This window comes from Heterodontus francisci, chromosome 17 (assembly GCF_036365525.1).
Source record: "Heterodontus francisci isolate sHetFra1 chromosome 17, sHetFra1.hap1, whole genome shotgun sequence".
In the NCBI taxonomy this organism is placed as follows: domain Eukaryota; kingdom Metazoa; phylum Chordata; class Chondrichthyes; order Heterodontiformes; family Heterodontidae; genus Heterodontus; species Heterodontus francisci.
The window spans coordinates 69,403,289-69,415,749 of record NC_090387.1 but is presented as its reverse complement, the minus strand read 5'-3'; the positions used below and the strand labels follow the sequence as shown (position 1 = coordinate 69,415,749).

Below are 12,461 nucleotides of genomic sequence, written 5' to 3'. Positions count from 1 at the left end.
GGTCACCACATTATAGAAAGCTCTGGAGAGAGTACAGAGGAGATTTACAAGAATGTTGCCAGGGCTTGAAAGTTGCAGCTATGAGGAAAGATTGGATAGGCTAGGGTTATTTTCCTTAGAACAGAGGAGGCTGAGGGGTGATTTAATTGAGGTGTACAAAATTATGAGGGGCCTAGATAGAGTAGACAGGAAGGACCTGTTTCCCCTAGCGGAGAGGTCAATTACCAGGGGGCACAGATTTAAGGTGATTGGTAGAAGGATTAGAGGTGACATGAGGAAAAGCTTTTTCGCCCAGAGGGTGGTGGGTGTCTGGAATTCACTGCCAGGAATGGTGGTGGAGACAGAAACCCTCAATTTTTTTAAAAGGTACCTGGACATGCAGCTGAAGTGCTGTAACCTGCAAGGCTATGGACCTGGTTCTTGGAGATGGGATTAGATTGGACGGCTAGTTTTTTGGCCAGCACAGACATGATGAGCTGAATGGCCTCCTTCTGTGTTGTAACTTTTCTATGGTTCTATTAACCATCAAGCAGGGACTTAAGACACATGTAGACTAGATTAATAGGAGTACATTTCTTTTCCTGAAGAACATTAGTGAAGGAGTTGGGTTTTTGCAACAATCCAGTAACATTCATCAACATTGTCTGGCACCAGCCCAAAAATTGCTACATTTACTGATTTCTATTATCACACCTTGCATTGGTGGGATTTGAACTCACAATATCTGGGTTGCTAGTCCAGTGAAATAACCACAAGGCTACTGTACCAGCATATGGCATATAGGAAGTGCCCATCTTGATTTTCTTTTTATTAATTCATGGGCTGCGGACATCATTGGCAAAGGCAGAATTTTATTTCCCTTTCCAACTGCCCCTGTGAAGGTAATGGGGAGCTACTTCTAAACCTACAATCTCGATCATCTATAAGGACAAGGGCAGCAGATGCATGGGTACATCACCACCTGCATGTTCCTCTCCAAGTCACACACCATCCTGACTTGGAATTATATCGCTGTTCCTTCACTGTCGCTGGGTCAAAATTCTGGAACTCCCTTCTTAACAGTACAGTGGATGTAAGTACACCAGATGGAGTGTAGTGGTTCAAGAAGACAGTTCACCACCAACTTCTCAAAGGCAATTAGGGATGGGCAATAAATGTTGGCCTAGCCAGCGATGTCATGTGTTCTTTGTGTTGTCTTAAGCCACACGATAGGGTATGTGAATTCCAGTGCCTTGAAAATCTCTAACAGGTTTATTAACAACTAAGCTAGTGCATACAATACAGAGCAAACTATGTACCGAACCTCTCTCTAGATTGGTACAGTTGCAGAGTGACTCTGGCTTCTAGTCATGACTACGTACTGGTACTTAGCTCATTAGCATACTGGGTTCTTAACGGGACATTATTCAAAAGGAAATCATACAACATCCCCTTTCTTTCCAAAGAAAAGTCTCATATGTTATAAGTAAAAACACATAAAATTGGATAACATCAAAATTATCTACACAGGGATAGACATTATGAAATTTACATGTGCAAAAGCTTTAGAGTCTATATATTGTTTCAGTGGTTGACAACTCTTCCAGATCTTGTTATAGTATTACCATCTGGAGATGTGGATTTGACCCTTGTCTGTTATTGGTTTGCAGCCATGTTGTCAATGTGCTGATTGTTGTGCTGTTGTTCCTTCACAGATGCATCACAGATCATCATCAGAGTGTTTTCGAGTCCGCTGTGTGCAATTGGAGTATTGCACACTTCTCTTAGTTGGCTTCGGTCCCCCCTCAACACTGCTCCATTAGATGTTGTAATCTCGTAGGACCTAGGCTCACTGCATACTTTGGATACCTCTGCGGGTAACCATGTTCTCACTATGGGGTGTATGACCTATGTGTAGCTGAGGTAGTTCCGCCCCTGCATGTCGGTCATGCACCATTTTCATTCTCCCTTGTTTCTCGAGCAGTTTCTCCTGGATCTCTGAGAATTTGGACAGATGATGGTTTGGCAGATCGTTTGCATTTGTTTGCCAAACATGATCTCTGCTAGTGACGGTAAGCCCATACCCAGAGGTGTAGCTCAGAGATGTAACATGGCAACACAAGAATCTTGTTTCCTAGTCCGATACTTTAGGATAAGTGCTTTGACTGTGCAAACCATTTGCTCGGCAAAACCATTAGATCTAGGGTAATGTGGTGAGAACGTCACATGATTTACACCCCATTTGGCACACATATCCCTGAAAGGTCTGCCAGTATACTATGGCCCATTGTCAGAAATAATTTCTTCAGGTGCAATGAATTAGACTGAACATGGCACTAAATGTGTCTGCAAAGTCTTTTACCTGTCTGACAATTGGAAATTTGGAGAAATAATCGGTGACTAAGGTAAAGTCGTCTCCATTCACGGTAAATAGATCAGTGGCGATTTTGGACCAAGGGACTGATGAAATCTTGTGAGGATGTAGAGGTACTTTGTGTTGTTGTGGCTGGTGGCTCTGGCATGCCTCGCACATCCTCACTAACCTTTTATGTCACTGTTGATCCTTGTCCAATAAACAGTGTCTCGTGCCAGTCATCTCGTTTGCTCTATGCCCATATGGCCTTGGTGAAGTTGTGATAAGATGTCCTGTCGGAGAGCTTTGGGCACAGCACTTGTTTTCCCTTGAAGGTGATGCTTCCCGAGATACCGAGTTGATCACTATAAGGCCAAAAGCACCGGAGGGTTTCTGGCACCTTTTTTACCGTGTCTGGCCAACCTTCCATGATGACTCTCCACAGTGCCTTCAGTTGTGGGTCATTGGCTGTTTCTGATTGTAGTTGGTTACATTTGTGCTGATCAAAATGCATTAAATCGCATCTTCCACCTCGATGTCCATGCTGTTTACTTGTAGATCCAGTGGAACTTCTTCATTCTTGTTCGGGTCTGGCAATCTGCTCAACATATGGGCGGCACAGTGGCGCAGTGGTTAGCACCGCAGCCTCACAGCTCCAGCGACCCGGGTTCAATTCCGGGTACTGCCTGTGTGGAGTTTGCAAGTTCTCCCTGTGTCTGCGTGGGTTTCCTCCGGGCGCTCCGGTTTCCTCCCACATGCCAAAGACTTGCAGGTTGATAGGTAAATTGGCCATTATAAATTACCCCTAGTATAGGTAGGTGGTAGGGAAATATAGGGACTGGTGGGGATGTGGTAGGAATATGGAATTAGTATAGGATTGGTATAAATGGGTGGTTGATGGTCGGCACAGACTCGGTGGGCCGAAGGGCCTGTTTCAGTGCTGTATCTCTTAAAAAAAAATATCTGAGGTGACCATTTTGGTACCCGGTTTGTAGCAGATGTCAAAGTCATACCCCTGTACTTTCACTAAGAGTCACTGTAGTCGAGGTGGTGCGCTTGTCAATGGTTTGCGCCAGATCATCTCCATTGGTTTGTGGTCGGTTTCCACAGTGAACTGCTTACCGAGCTGGTAGGTGTGGAACCTTGTGTTCCCAAACACCAGAGCAAGTGTTTCACGCTCTATGTTTGAGTAATTGGAGGATAAACATTTGGATCCGAATGCAATTGGTTTGCCATCCTGTAGGATGCACGCTCCTAGCCCTTAGTGAGGCAACGACTTCCAGGATTGTCTTCTTCCTTGGATCATAGTACTGCAGGGTACAGGTTTCTGCTGACAATGCTTGTTTGAGAGACTCAAACATATGCTGATGGTCCACCTGCCATATATAAGGTACATCTTTCTTTAAGAGCTCTCACAGTGATGATGCTTTGTGAGAAAAATTTGGAATGTATGGTGCCAAGAAGTTGAAAAATCCAAGACATCTCTGGAGGTCTTCCTTGTCTTGTGGGGCAGGCAGATGCCTTACATCTCTACTTTGCCTGGGTCAGGACAGATTCCACAACTGGAATAGATGGAGCCAAAGAAATTGATCAGACTTGGCACTTTTGCTGTTAAAAACAAGCCCTTCACGATGAGCTACTGCCATCAGTGAATGAAGATTTCAATCATATTCTTCTTTGGTTTTGCCCATTACTGCATATCATTGGCAATGCATATACAGGCACCTTTTGTATAATTCTGTCCATACGCTGCTGAAACAGATCTTGACTGACAGATAAGCCAAAGGGTAGTCTCTGGAAGCAATATCTTCCAAATGGTGTCCTGAAGGTGGTGACTTCCTAAGATTCCTTAGCTAGGTGTACCAACCGATACCCATGTTCAGCATCCAACTTGGAGAAGAATTTGGCTCCTTTGAACTTGGGATTCAATTCCTCTAATGTCGGAATGTTGTGGGGGCATCTCTTTAGGGAGAGGTTCCTTCTTTGGCCTCCTTGTCTCGAGAGATAATGGCTAAGCGCCTGGAGGTGGTCAGTGGTTTGTGAAGCAGCGCCTGGAGTGGCTTTAAAGGCCAATTCTAGAGTGACAGACTCTTCCACAGGTGCTGCAGATAAAATTGGTTGTCGGGGCTGTTACACAGTTGGCTCTCCCCTTGCGCTTCTGTCTTTTTTCATGCCAACTGCTAAGTCTCTTCGACTCACCACGCTTTAACCCCACCTTTATGGTTGCCCGCCAGCTCTGACGATCGCTGGCAACTGACTCCCACAACTTGTGATCAATGTCACAGGACTTCATGTCGCGTTTGCAGACGTCTTTAAAGCGGAGACAAGGACGGCCGGTGGGTCTGGTACCAGTGACGAGCTCGCTGTACAATGTGTCCTTGGGGATCCTGCCATCTTCCATGTGGCTCACATGGCCAAGCCATCTCAGGCGCCACTGGCTTAGTAGGGTGTATTTGCTGGGGATGTTGGCCACCTCGAGGACTTCTGTGTTTGAGATACGGTCCTACCACCTGATGCCAAGGATTCTCCGGAGGCAGTGAAGATGGAATGAATTGAGACGTCGCTCTTGGCTGACATACATTGTCCAGGCCTCGCTGCCATAGAGCAAGGTACTGAGGACACAGGCTTGACACACGCGGACTTTTGTGTTCTGTGTCAGTGCGCCATTTTCCCACACTCTCTTAGCCAGTCTGGACATAGCAGAGGAAGCCTTTCCCTTGCGCTTGTTTAATTCCGCATCGAGAGACAGGTTACTGGTGATAGTTGAGCCTAGGTAGGTGAACTCTTGAACCACTTCCAGAGTGTGGTCGCAGATATTGATGGATGGGGCATTTCTGATGTCCTGTCCCATGATGTTCGTTTTCTTGAGGCTGATGGTTAGGCCAGATTCATTGCAGGCAGCTGCAATCCTGTCGATGAGTCTCTGCAGACACTCTTCAGTGTGAGATGTTAATGCAGCATCATCAGCAAAGAGGAGTTCCCTGATGAGGACTTTCCGTACTTTGGTCTTCGCTTTTAGACGGGAAAGGTTGAACAACCTGCCCCCTGATCTTGTGTGGAGGAAAATTCTTTCTTCTGAAGACTTGAACGCATGTGAGAGCAGCAGTGAGAAGAAGATCCCAAACAGTGTAGGTGCGAGAACACAGCCCTGTTTCACGCCACTCAGGATAGGAAAGGGGTCTGATCAGGTGCCGCAATGCTGAATTGTGCCTTTCATATTGTCATGGAATGAGGTGATGATACTTAGTAGCTTTGGTGGGCATCCAATCTTTTCTAGTAGTCTGAAGAGACCACATCTGCTGATGAGGTCAAAAGCTTTGGTGAAATCAATGAAAGCAACGTAGAGGGGCATGCCGTTGTTCACGGCATTTCTCCTGTAGCTGGCGAAGGAAGAACAGCATGTCAATAGTGGATCTCTTTGCTCGAAAGCCACACTGTGCATCAGGATAGATATGCTCAGCCAGCTTCTGGAGCCTGTTTATGGCGACACGAACGAAGACTTTCCCCACTATACTGAGCAGGGAGATTCCACGGTAGTTGTTGCAGTCACCGCGGTCACCCTTGTTCTTATTGGCATCGCGCATGTACTGTGGTACTGCTCCCTCATCGCAGCACAGGCAAAGCAGTTCGTAGTGCTGAAAGTATAGCAGGCTTGGCACTGTTGATGATTTCAGGGGTAGATTCAGGGATGATTTCAGGTTTAGACGCCTCGAATCTAGACAACTCTGATTGCTCCATCCTTCTTTAGTATGCCTGTAATTGGGCTGCACCAGTCTGTGTGATGATGCACACAATGGATGATGCCAATGCGTTCCATGTCATCTAGCTCACACTTAAGCTTTTCTTGTACATGCACGCTGCACTCTCTGGGAGGGTTGATTGATGGAATTGCATCCTCTCTGAGTTGCAGTACGGCATCACCTTTGAAATCTCCTGTGGCGTCGACCCTGTCTGGTACATTTGTTGCAGGTCATGGGGACTGACTCAATGTGGGTACCCTTGGTCTCTTCTGCTGTATTAGGTACCTTGGTGACCTCGTGGATAGTCATAATGCTGAGGTCCTCACACGCTGGTAGTCCTGCCACTGCTGGTCCATTCATGTCTACCAGGTAATATATTTGTGGTTTCCGTGCCGACTTGCCATAGCTGCATTGTATTGTTAGTGTACAACTGCAAGGGATGGGTGACCCGTTGTATGTAGTTAACTTTGCAGCTGTCGGTTATATCATTAATTTCCAATGATCCCGGAACATGTCCTTCAGGATTCAGACTGGTAGGATGTTTGCACTAGCCCCGGTGTCAATCTTAATCCTGAGTGTGTGTTTGCCAACTTTCTTTAGGCACATTTTAATAGTCACAAAAGCTTCCAGTTGTTTGACTTCATCGACACAATGGGCTGAATTTCAGTGGCAGGTGAAAAATATGGCGGCCCACACCAAAGAGCTGTCACGATTCCAAGCGCGGCAGCTCAGTTAAATAGACGGGATCACATGGCGGGCGTGGGCTGTCCGGCCCCGGCAACAGCATCAGCTGCCTGTGTGCAGGCGCTGACACCATTTTTAAAGGACTGTTAGCCCGACCAGCATATTTAAATATTTAAAGAAAGATTTAATAAAATTAAACAAATACATCTCTTTTGCCCTTCTCCCAACCACCCCTCCCCCAATATCAATGAAATTAATTATTTGCCCTTCTCTCCCAGTAAAACACTTACCTTTACTATCATCCTTCCGCCCCCGAAATTGCACAAACTTTACACTACAGCCCTTCCCACCATCCCCTACACCCATGACGCTAATTTGACCCCCCCACCCCCACACGGAAAAACCTACCTCCTACCCCCTCCCCACCAGTGTTGCACCTCATTTCTCTGGACGGGGATCCGAAGATGCGTGAGTGCTGGCCACCAGGCCAAAGATTGCAGTGGGGTATCAGGAGGCAATGTAAGTTTATTTAAATTAATTATATTAATTGATTTAAATATTTAAATTATGGTCCCGTCGCCCAGCGGCGGGGAGGCCACCATGGTGTCTTGTCGCCGCGGGGAGGATCGGACTGGGCCCTGCCAGCGTCGATTTCCGTGGCAGGCCTCATCTGGGGCCATCCTCAGACCCGCCCTTCCCTGGATTCCGACATTGAGAGCTCCTTAAAATCCAGCCCAATGTGTCAGGTGTTCAATGTGAAACACCTGATCATCTTCTGGCTGAGAATTGCTTCTCTCTGAGCCTTGTCTCGGGTCTATTTCGCAGTGGACTTTATGTATCGGCTTGTGTTGATGCAAGTCTCTGGTGCTCTCCTTGCTGCTGTTGCCCTGTTGCTGCACCTGTCTTCTGTTCGTTTGTGTCCTATTGTGACTTCTGGCTGCATCTTTGGAGCCAGATTTCTTGCCTAGGCGGGCCCAGTGTCCTTTTGCACCACATGCCTTGCACAGGTATTGAAATGCAGGACAACTTCGCAGTGAGTGGGACAAACCACACTCACCACACAGCTTGTTTGGTTTTTGTGATCTGGTTATCATGCCGATACTGTTGGCTACACCTAGTGCTTGCAAATGCTGTTGCCCAGCTCCAATGTCTTCGTATTTCCGACCATCTTCTAGCAGTGCATCAATGCTGTGACTTTTCTTTTTTCCCCAAGAGGTCTTTTTGAAAAGCTTCAATAGGTGTTGAAACAATCACCAGCTCCGACAGCTCAGTTTCTGAAAAGTCGCATTCATTGCCCTTACTATGCCTTTTACTGACAAATTGATCTATTGATTCTTATGGCCGTTGCCTGTAAGATATCAATTCCAGGTGATGAATTCTAAAATTCAATCATACCCAAAGCTGATCTTCTAGCACTTCCCATATCTTTGCATGGTCTTTCTCGTCCTCTTCAGATCAACCAGAGGTATTGATTGTGTTTAACCCCTCATTTCCAACTGCTATCAGTATTTTCATAGCCTTCTTCTCTGGTTCTACCACCGCTTGGTCTGTGAAGCATAACTGCATTTTTTGTTTAAAAGGTTTGAACTCAGAGAGGATATCAATGGCCTTCAAGTTCATGCTGACAAATTTGATGCCCATCTTTCTACTGTTCTTTGGCTTTCTGCTCTGTAGTTAACTTTGTTCAGCTCTGTGTGCCTTCAGCACTGTATTTATTATGACTTTTCTATTTGTGGTTTGAAACTGGCTATAAAATTTGTTCTGCTAATTCTGCACTGTTTCCCCTTTAAGAAACTCTCTTTTATTTCGACAAGCTGTTTTGATGGAGAATAACAGGTGCTGGACAGTGTGCTCTGTTTATTTTGCTTTCAGCACTTTAGGTTGTATGTTTACACAGCTGTTCCATAGGCAGTTCAAGAGTTTTCCCCTTTGCTTTTTTTGCTAAAGTTTATTTATCTCCTTCATGGTTGACTGCTTTAATTATTTTTGCAGCTTGACTGCTTCAATGCAGTGCTCTGGGTTTAATAAGTTTTTTTTGTCAGACGCCTCATGTAATGGCGCCGACCTTGATCAGCCAGAGAAAGAAATTGGGCTTGTCCCATTTTTTTTCTCTCTCCCATGGAGGCTTTAAAGAAAAACACTTTTCCAAGCACTTCAAAGCCTTTTCTCTAAACCAGGATTCCTCGACTGTTGGCACAATGACTCAGCCAGCCACAGGATTCTATTTGCAGCCTGTCATTCAGCACTCTGTCTCCCACAGCTGGAGGTAAATTTTTTTCTTCGTTCCCCTGTTTGGTCCAGTATTTCTTTCACTCTTTTCTGGTACTTGTTTTAAAGTTTTTTCACTGATTTGCTGTTTTGCCCATGGTCTTCAAGGTTATAGCTGGTCTTTTCACCACAGTTGCCACCATATCATATGTTCTTTGTGTTGTCTTAAGCCACACAATAAGGTATGTGGATTCCAGTGCCTTGAAGATGTCTATCTGGTTTATTAACAGCTAAGCTAGTGTATACAATACAGAGCAAACTATGTACGGAACCTCTGTCCTAGGGTGTTACAGTTGCAGAGTGACTCTGGCTTCTAGTCACGTGACTACATCCTGGTACTTACTTCATTAGCATACTGAGTTCTTAAAGAGACATCACTCTTGAGGCGATCATACAACAAGCGACGCCCATATTTTTTGAAAGAATAATAAGAAAGAACAATCCCAGTTTCTATTAAATTTACTATGCCATTATTAGGCCCACTTATATAATTTGCCCAACTGTAATTTCTGAGTTGCATCTTCTGATTCCCCAACATCTCCTAGTTTGGTATCATCTCATTTGGCTAAATTTGCATTGGATTTCTGCATTTTAGTCATTGTTGCAAAATAGAAACATCCATTTCCTCATAACAGTAAAAGCACTGGAAAATAAGTTTAAGAAGTGCCCAGGAGGTCCAGCTTCACAATGTCAGTATGCCCAGGAGCCTGACTGTCAAGGTAAGCAGCTGCTGTTGTTGTTTCTGCCTGGCATCTGGGAGATGGGCATCCATGAGGCACGGCTCATGTTGTCTTCTATGCTAGATCCAGCTTGTTTATCCCAATGACATATGGGCACGCCCACAGGAAATACAGGCAGTGGCCTATGGCCTCCTGGAGTTTAGATTAAAACAAAGCAGTATAACATTGTTTTTATACTGTCACAGAATGGCATTATAATCACACCCTACATTACTTTGTGTGAAAAATCCCAGACTGTAAGTTTTGCAAAACGAACACCCTTTAATAGTTTGATTCTTGAACAAAGGACTTGTGATGATGCCAGTTTGTTGTACGGGCATTACCCTGCTGGACATTTCACTGGTGAGTTACATTGTGCCATCCCTGCTCTGTACGATTGAAAATTGCATTGTACAGATCACTGTTAAGTTTCCAACACTTGTCTTGTGTGGTCAACTTATTAAAAAAAAGTAAATAATTTTAATGCTTCTTATACTTCAAAGAATAAAAATCCAGTGCTGGTGTAGCACTGTTTCACAATATACTGACAAGACTTAGAACTTACAAATCACTTCTCCTGGATAGAGGGCTTTTGTGGGATATCCTGGAATATACTTCTCATCTACGGCCTTTATGTTCTCTAGTGCACGCAAAATGATGAACTGACGCTCGGCTAGTGTCAGAAATTCATTTACATTAACTAGAAAGAAAACACAAAGAATGAAATTCTTTGACAAGTAAGCAAAACACAGAATGTTGAGGTGACTTTTCTTCTTTTGAAGTGGGCACAATACCTGAGTTTTGAAAATTTCTCCGGTCCCTGTAGGAAAATGAGACCATGGAGCCATCTTTGTACAGTTTATAAAGTCCCAGAACCTCAGCTGTCCGCAGGAGAACATGCTGAGATGCAGAAACTAGGAGCATGTTCCCATCGTCATCTTCACCAGGGTGGACCATTAGCTCAGCACCTGGACAAAGAGGGAGGAAGTGACAAATAAAATAACAAGATTGGTTCAAACAAAGAAAGTCCTTTGATCTAATTGAACTCATTCTTCCAGAATACCAATCCTACCAGTTTCCCAGTACAGCATCTAGACCCGTTGTAACAGGCAAATAGACATTAAGAAATGAAAGGAGATGGCAAGGAAAAGTAAAATAGAGTGAAACAAGGGGACAGATATATCTGATATACCTGAATACATAAAGTGTATGAATATAAAGACAGAGAAAGAGAGAATAAACAGTTATCGAGAAACTGAGAGGGAAAACAGGAACCAGAGTGAGAAAGAAGCCGAGTGAATCAGAGATTGAGAAAGAAAGAATGAAAGTGAGACATAGGTATTAAAAAGAAGAAATAGAAGAAGAGTGACAAGAGAAAAACAAATGAAAAGTGAGGTGGCGGAACACTGTGATAAACTTTTGAAAGAAATGTGTGACAGAGAAAAAGTTCAGAAATAAAAGAGAGTCAAAAGTAAAGAGGATATTCAGAAAAGGAAAATAAAGGTTCACAGAGGAGAGGAAAGGCCAGAGAGCTTCAGAGGCACTGTTAAGTGTGATGAAAGAAGAGTACAAAAATGTAAGAAAAGGATCAGATGGAAGACCTAGGTAAGGATGAAAAGCAGAGAAGCCACAGGAGCCAAGTCAAAGACCATAATATTAATCACAAGAGAAGAGGAAGAGGAGGCAGTTAAAATTCTACATGGAATTAAGGTGAAGAAAATGCAATATCATAATTCAAAAATACAGAGCCCCTGAGATTCCTCAGTCTCCCATTGTAATAGACCAAACGCTCACAAGTAGCGGGAGACCTGGCCATGGTAGGAGACCCAGTGTAGTAGTGGTGGTGAGTACACTGAGTCAGGTGAGGTGTACCAAACTTCGCAAGGATATATGTATGTCCACCAGTGGGGACCAGTCTCAGAAAATGGGCTTAGATCATCAAAGAGGGATATTTAAAAAATAAATCCTGGATTGGATCAATTGGAGCAATGTCAGGGACCATGGAGCAGGTGAACACCAAATAGTTGCTCAAAAGTGGCACTGAGAGCTATCTGCCCCATGTAAATGAGGTTCCCTCCTATTGATCCAGCAAATTCCAGTGGCGGGTCTGTGCTATAGGGCATCAGTGGGCACAATCCTGGATTAATCGGTGGAATTTTTAGGTTTAGAGTTTTTTTAAACCTGTTCACTGTTAGTTATTTGGCACTGTCATACCACCAACTGTCTTCTCTGCCTGGATTCTGGACATCAGCCATTGTTTGGTTTCCATGTTGATGTTCTCGATCAGCTCCAAGGCGACCAGAGGCTGCACTGCACTGGAAGTACAACATTTACAGGTAGCCCTCGTCCAAGAGCCCATGGTTGCTGGTTCCTTGGGGTCCATGAGAAAGAACATAGAGTGTTAACCAACAAGAATTTATAACCACAAAATAATGATCTCTTAGTGATAATGGCTTGTACATACAAGTGGAACTGTTAACTTCAAATGATGCTTTAATGATAGGCAGACTTCTGCTTTTTGGAAGAACTATTTTGACTGCATTTGCAAAATGAGGCGAACATCAATCATATACTGTATTGTAAATTTGACCCGAAGACTGTCCTTATAAATAGTTTGGGATGCAGGGAGAAAGAGGTTTCACCAATACAGTGTGTCTTTGGTATCACCTATTGATGTAGCACTGCCTCTTCCTGCAACAACTTTGTGGAATTGACCTA

General features: G+C 44.3%; 1 protein-coding gene across 1 annotated transcript in view; it reads right to left on the bottom strand.

Annotated features, from left to right (window-relative positions):
• The window catches only part of ano10b (anoctamin 10b), a 39,399-nt gene extending 27,261 nt beyond the window's left edge, over nucleotides 1–12,138 (bottom strand). The window contains exons 1-3 of the mRNA XM_068049928.1: nucleotides 11,958–12,138; nucleotides 10,538–10,711; nucleotides 10,309–10,443 (exon numbers count right to left, since the gene is read on the bottom strand). Of these exons, the coding sequence (XP_067906029.1) occupies nucleotides 10,309–10,443; nucleotides 10,538–10,711; nucleotides 11,958–12,138 (490 nt within the window). The remainder of the gene's footprint in view (nucleotides 1–10,308; nucleotides 10,444–10,537; nucleotides 10,712–11,957) is intronic.
• Between the last annotated feature and the right edge of the window lie 323 nt (nucleotides 12,139–12,461).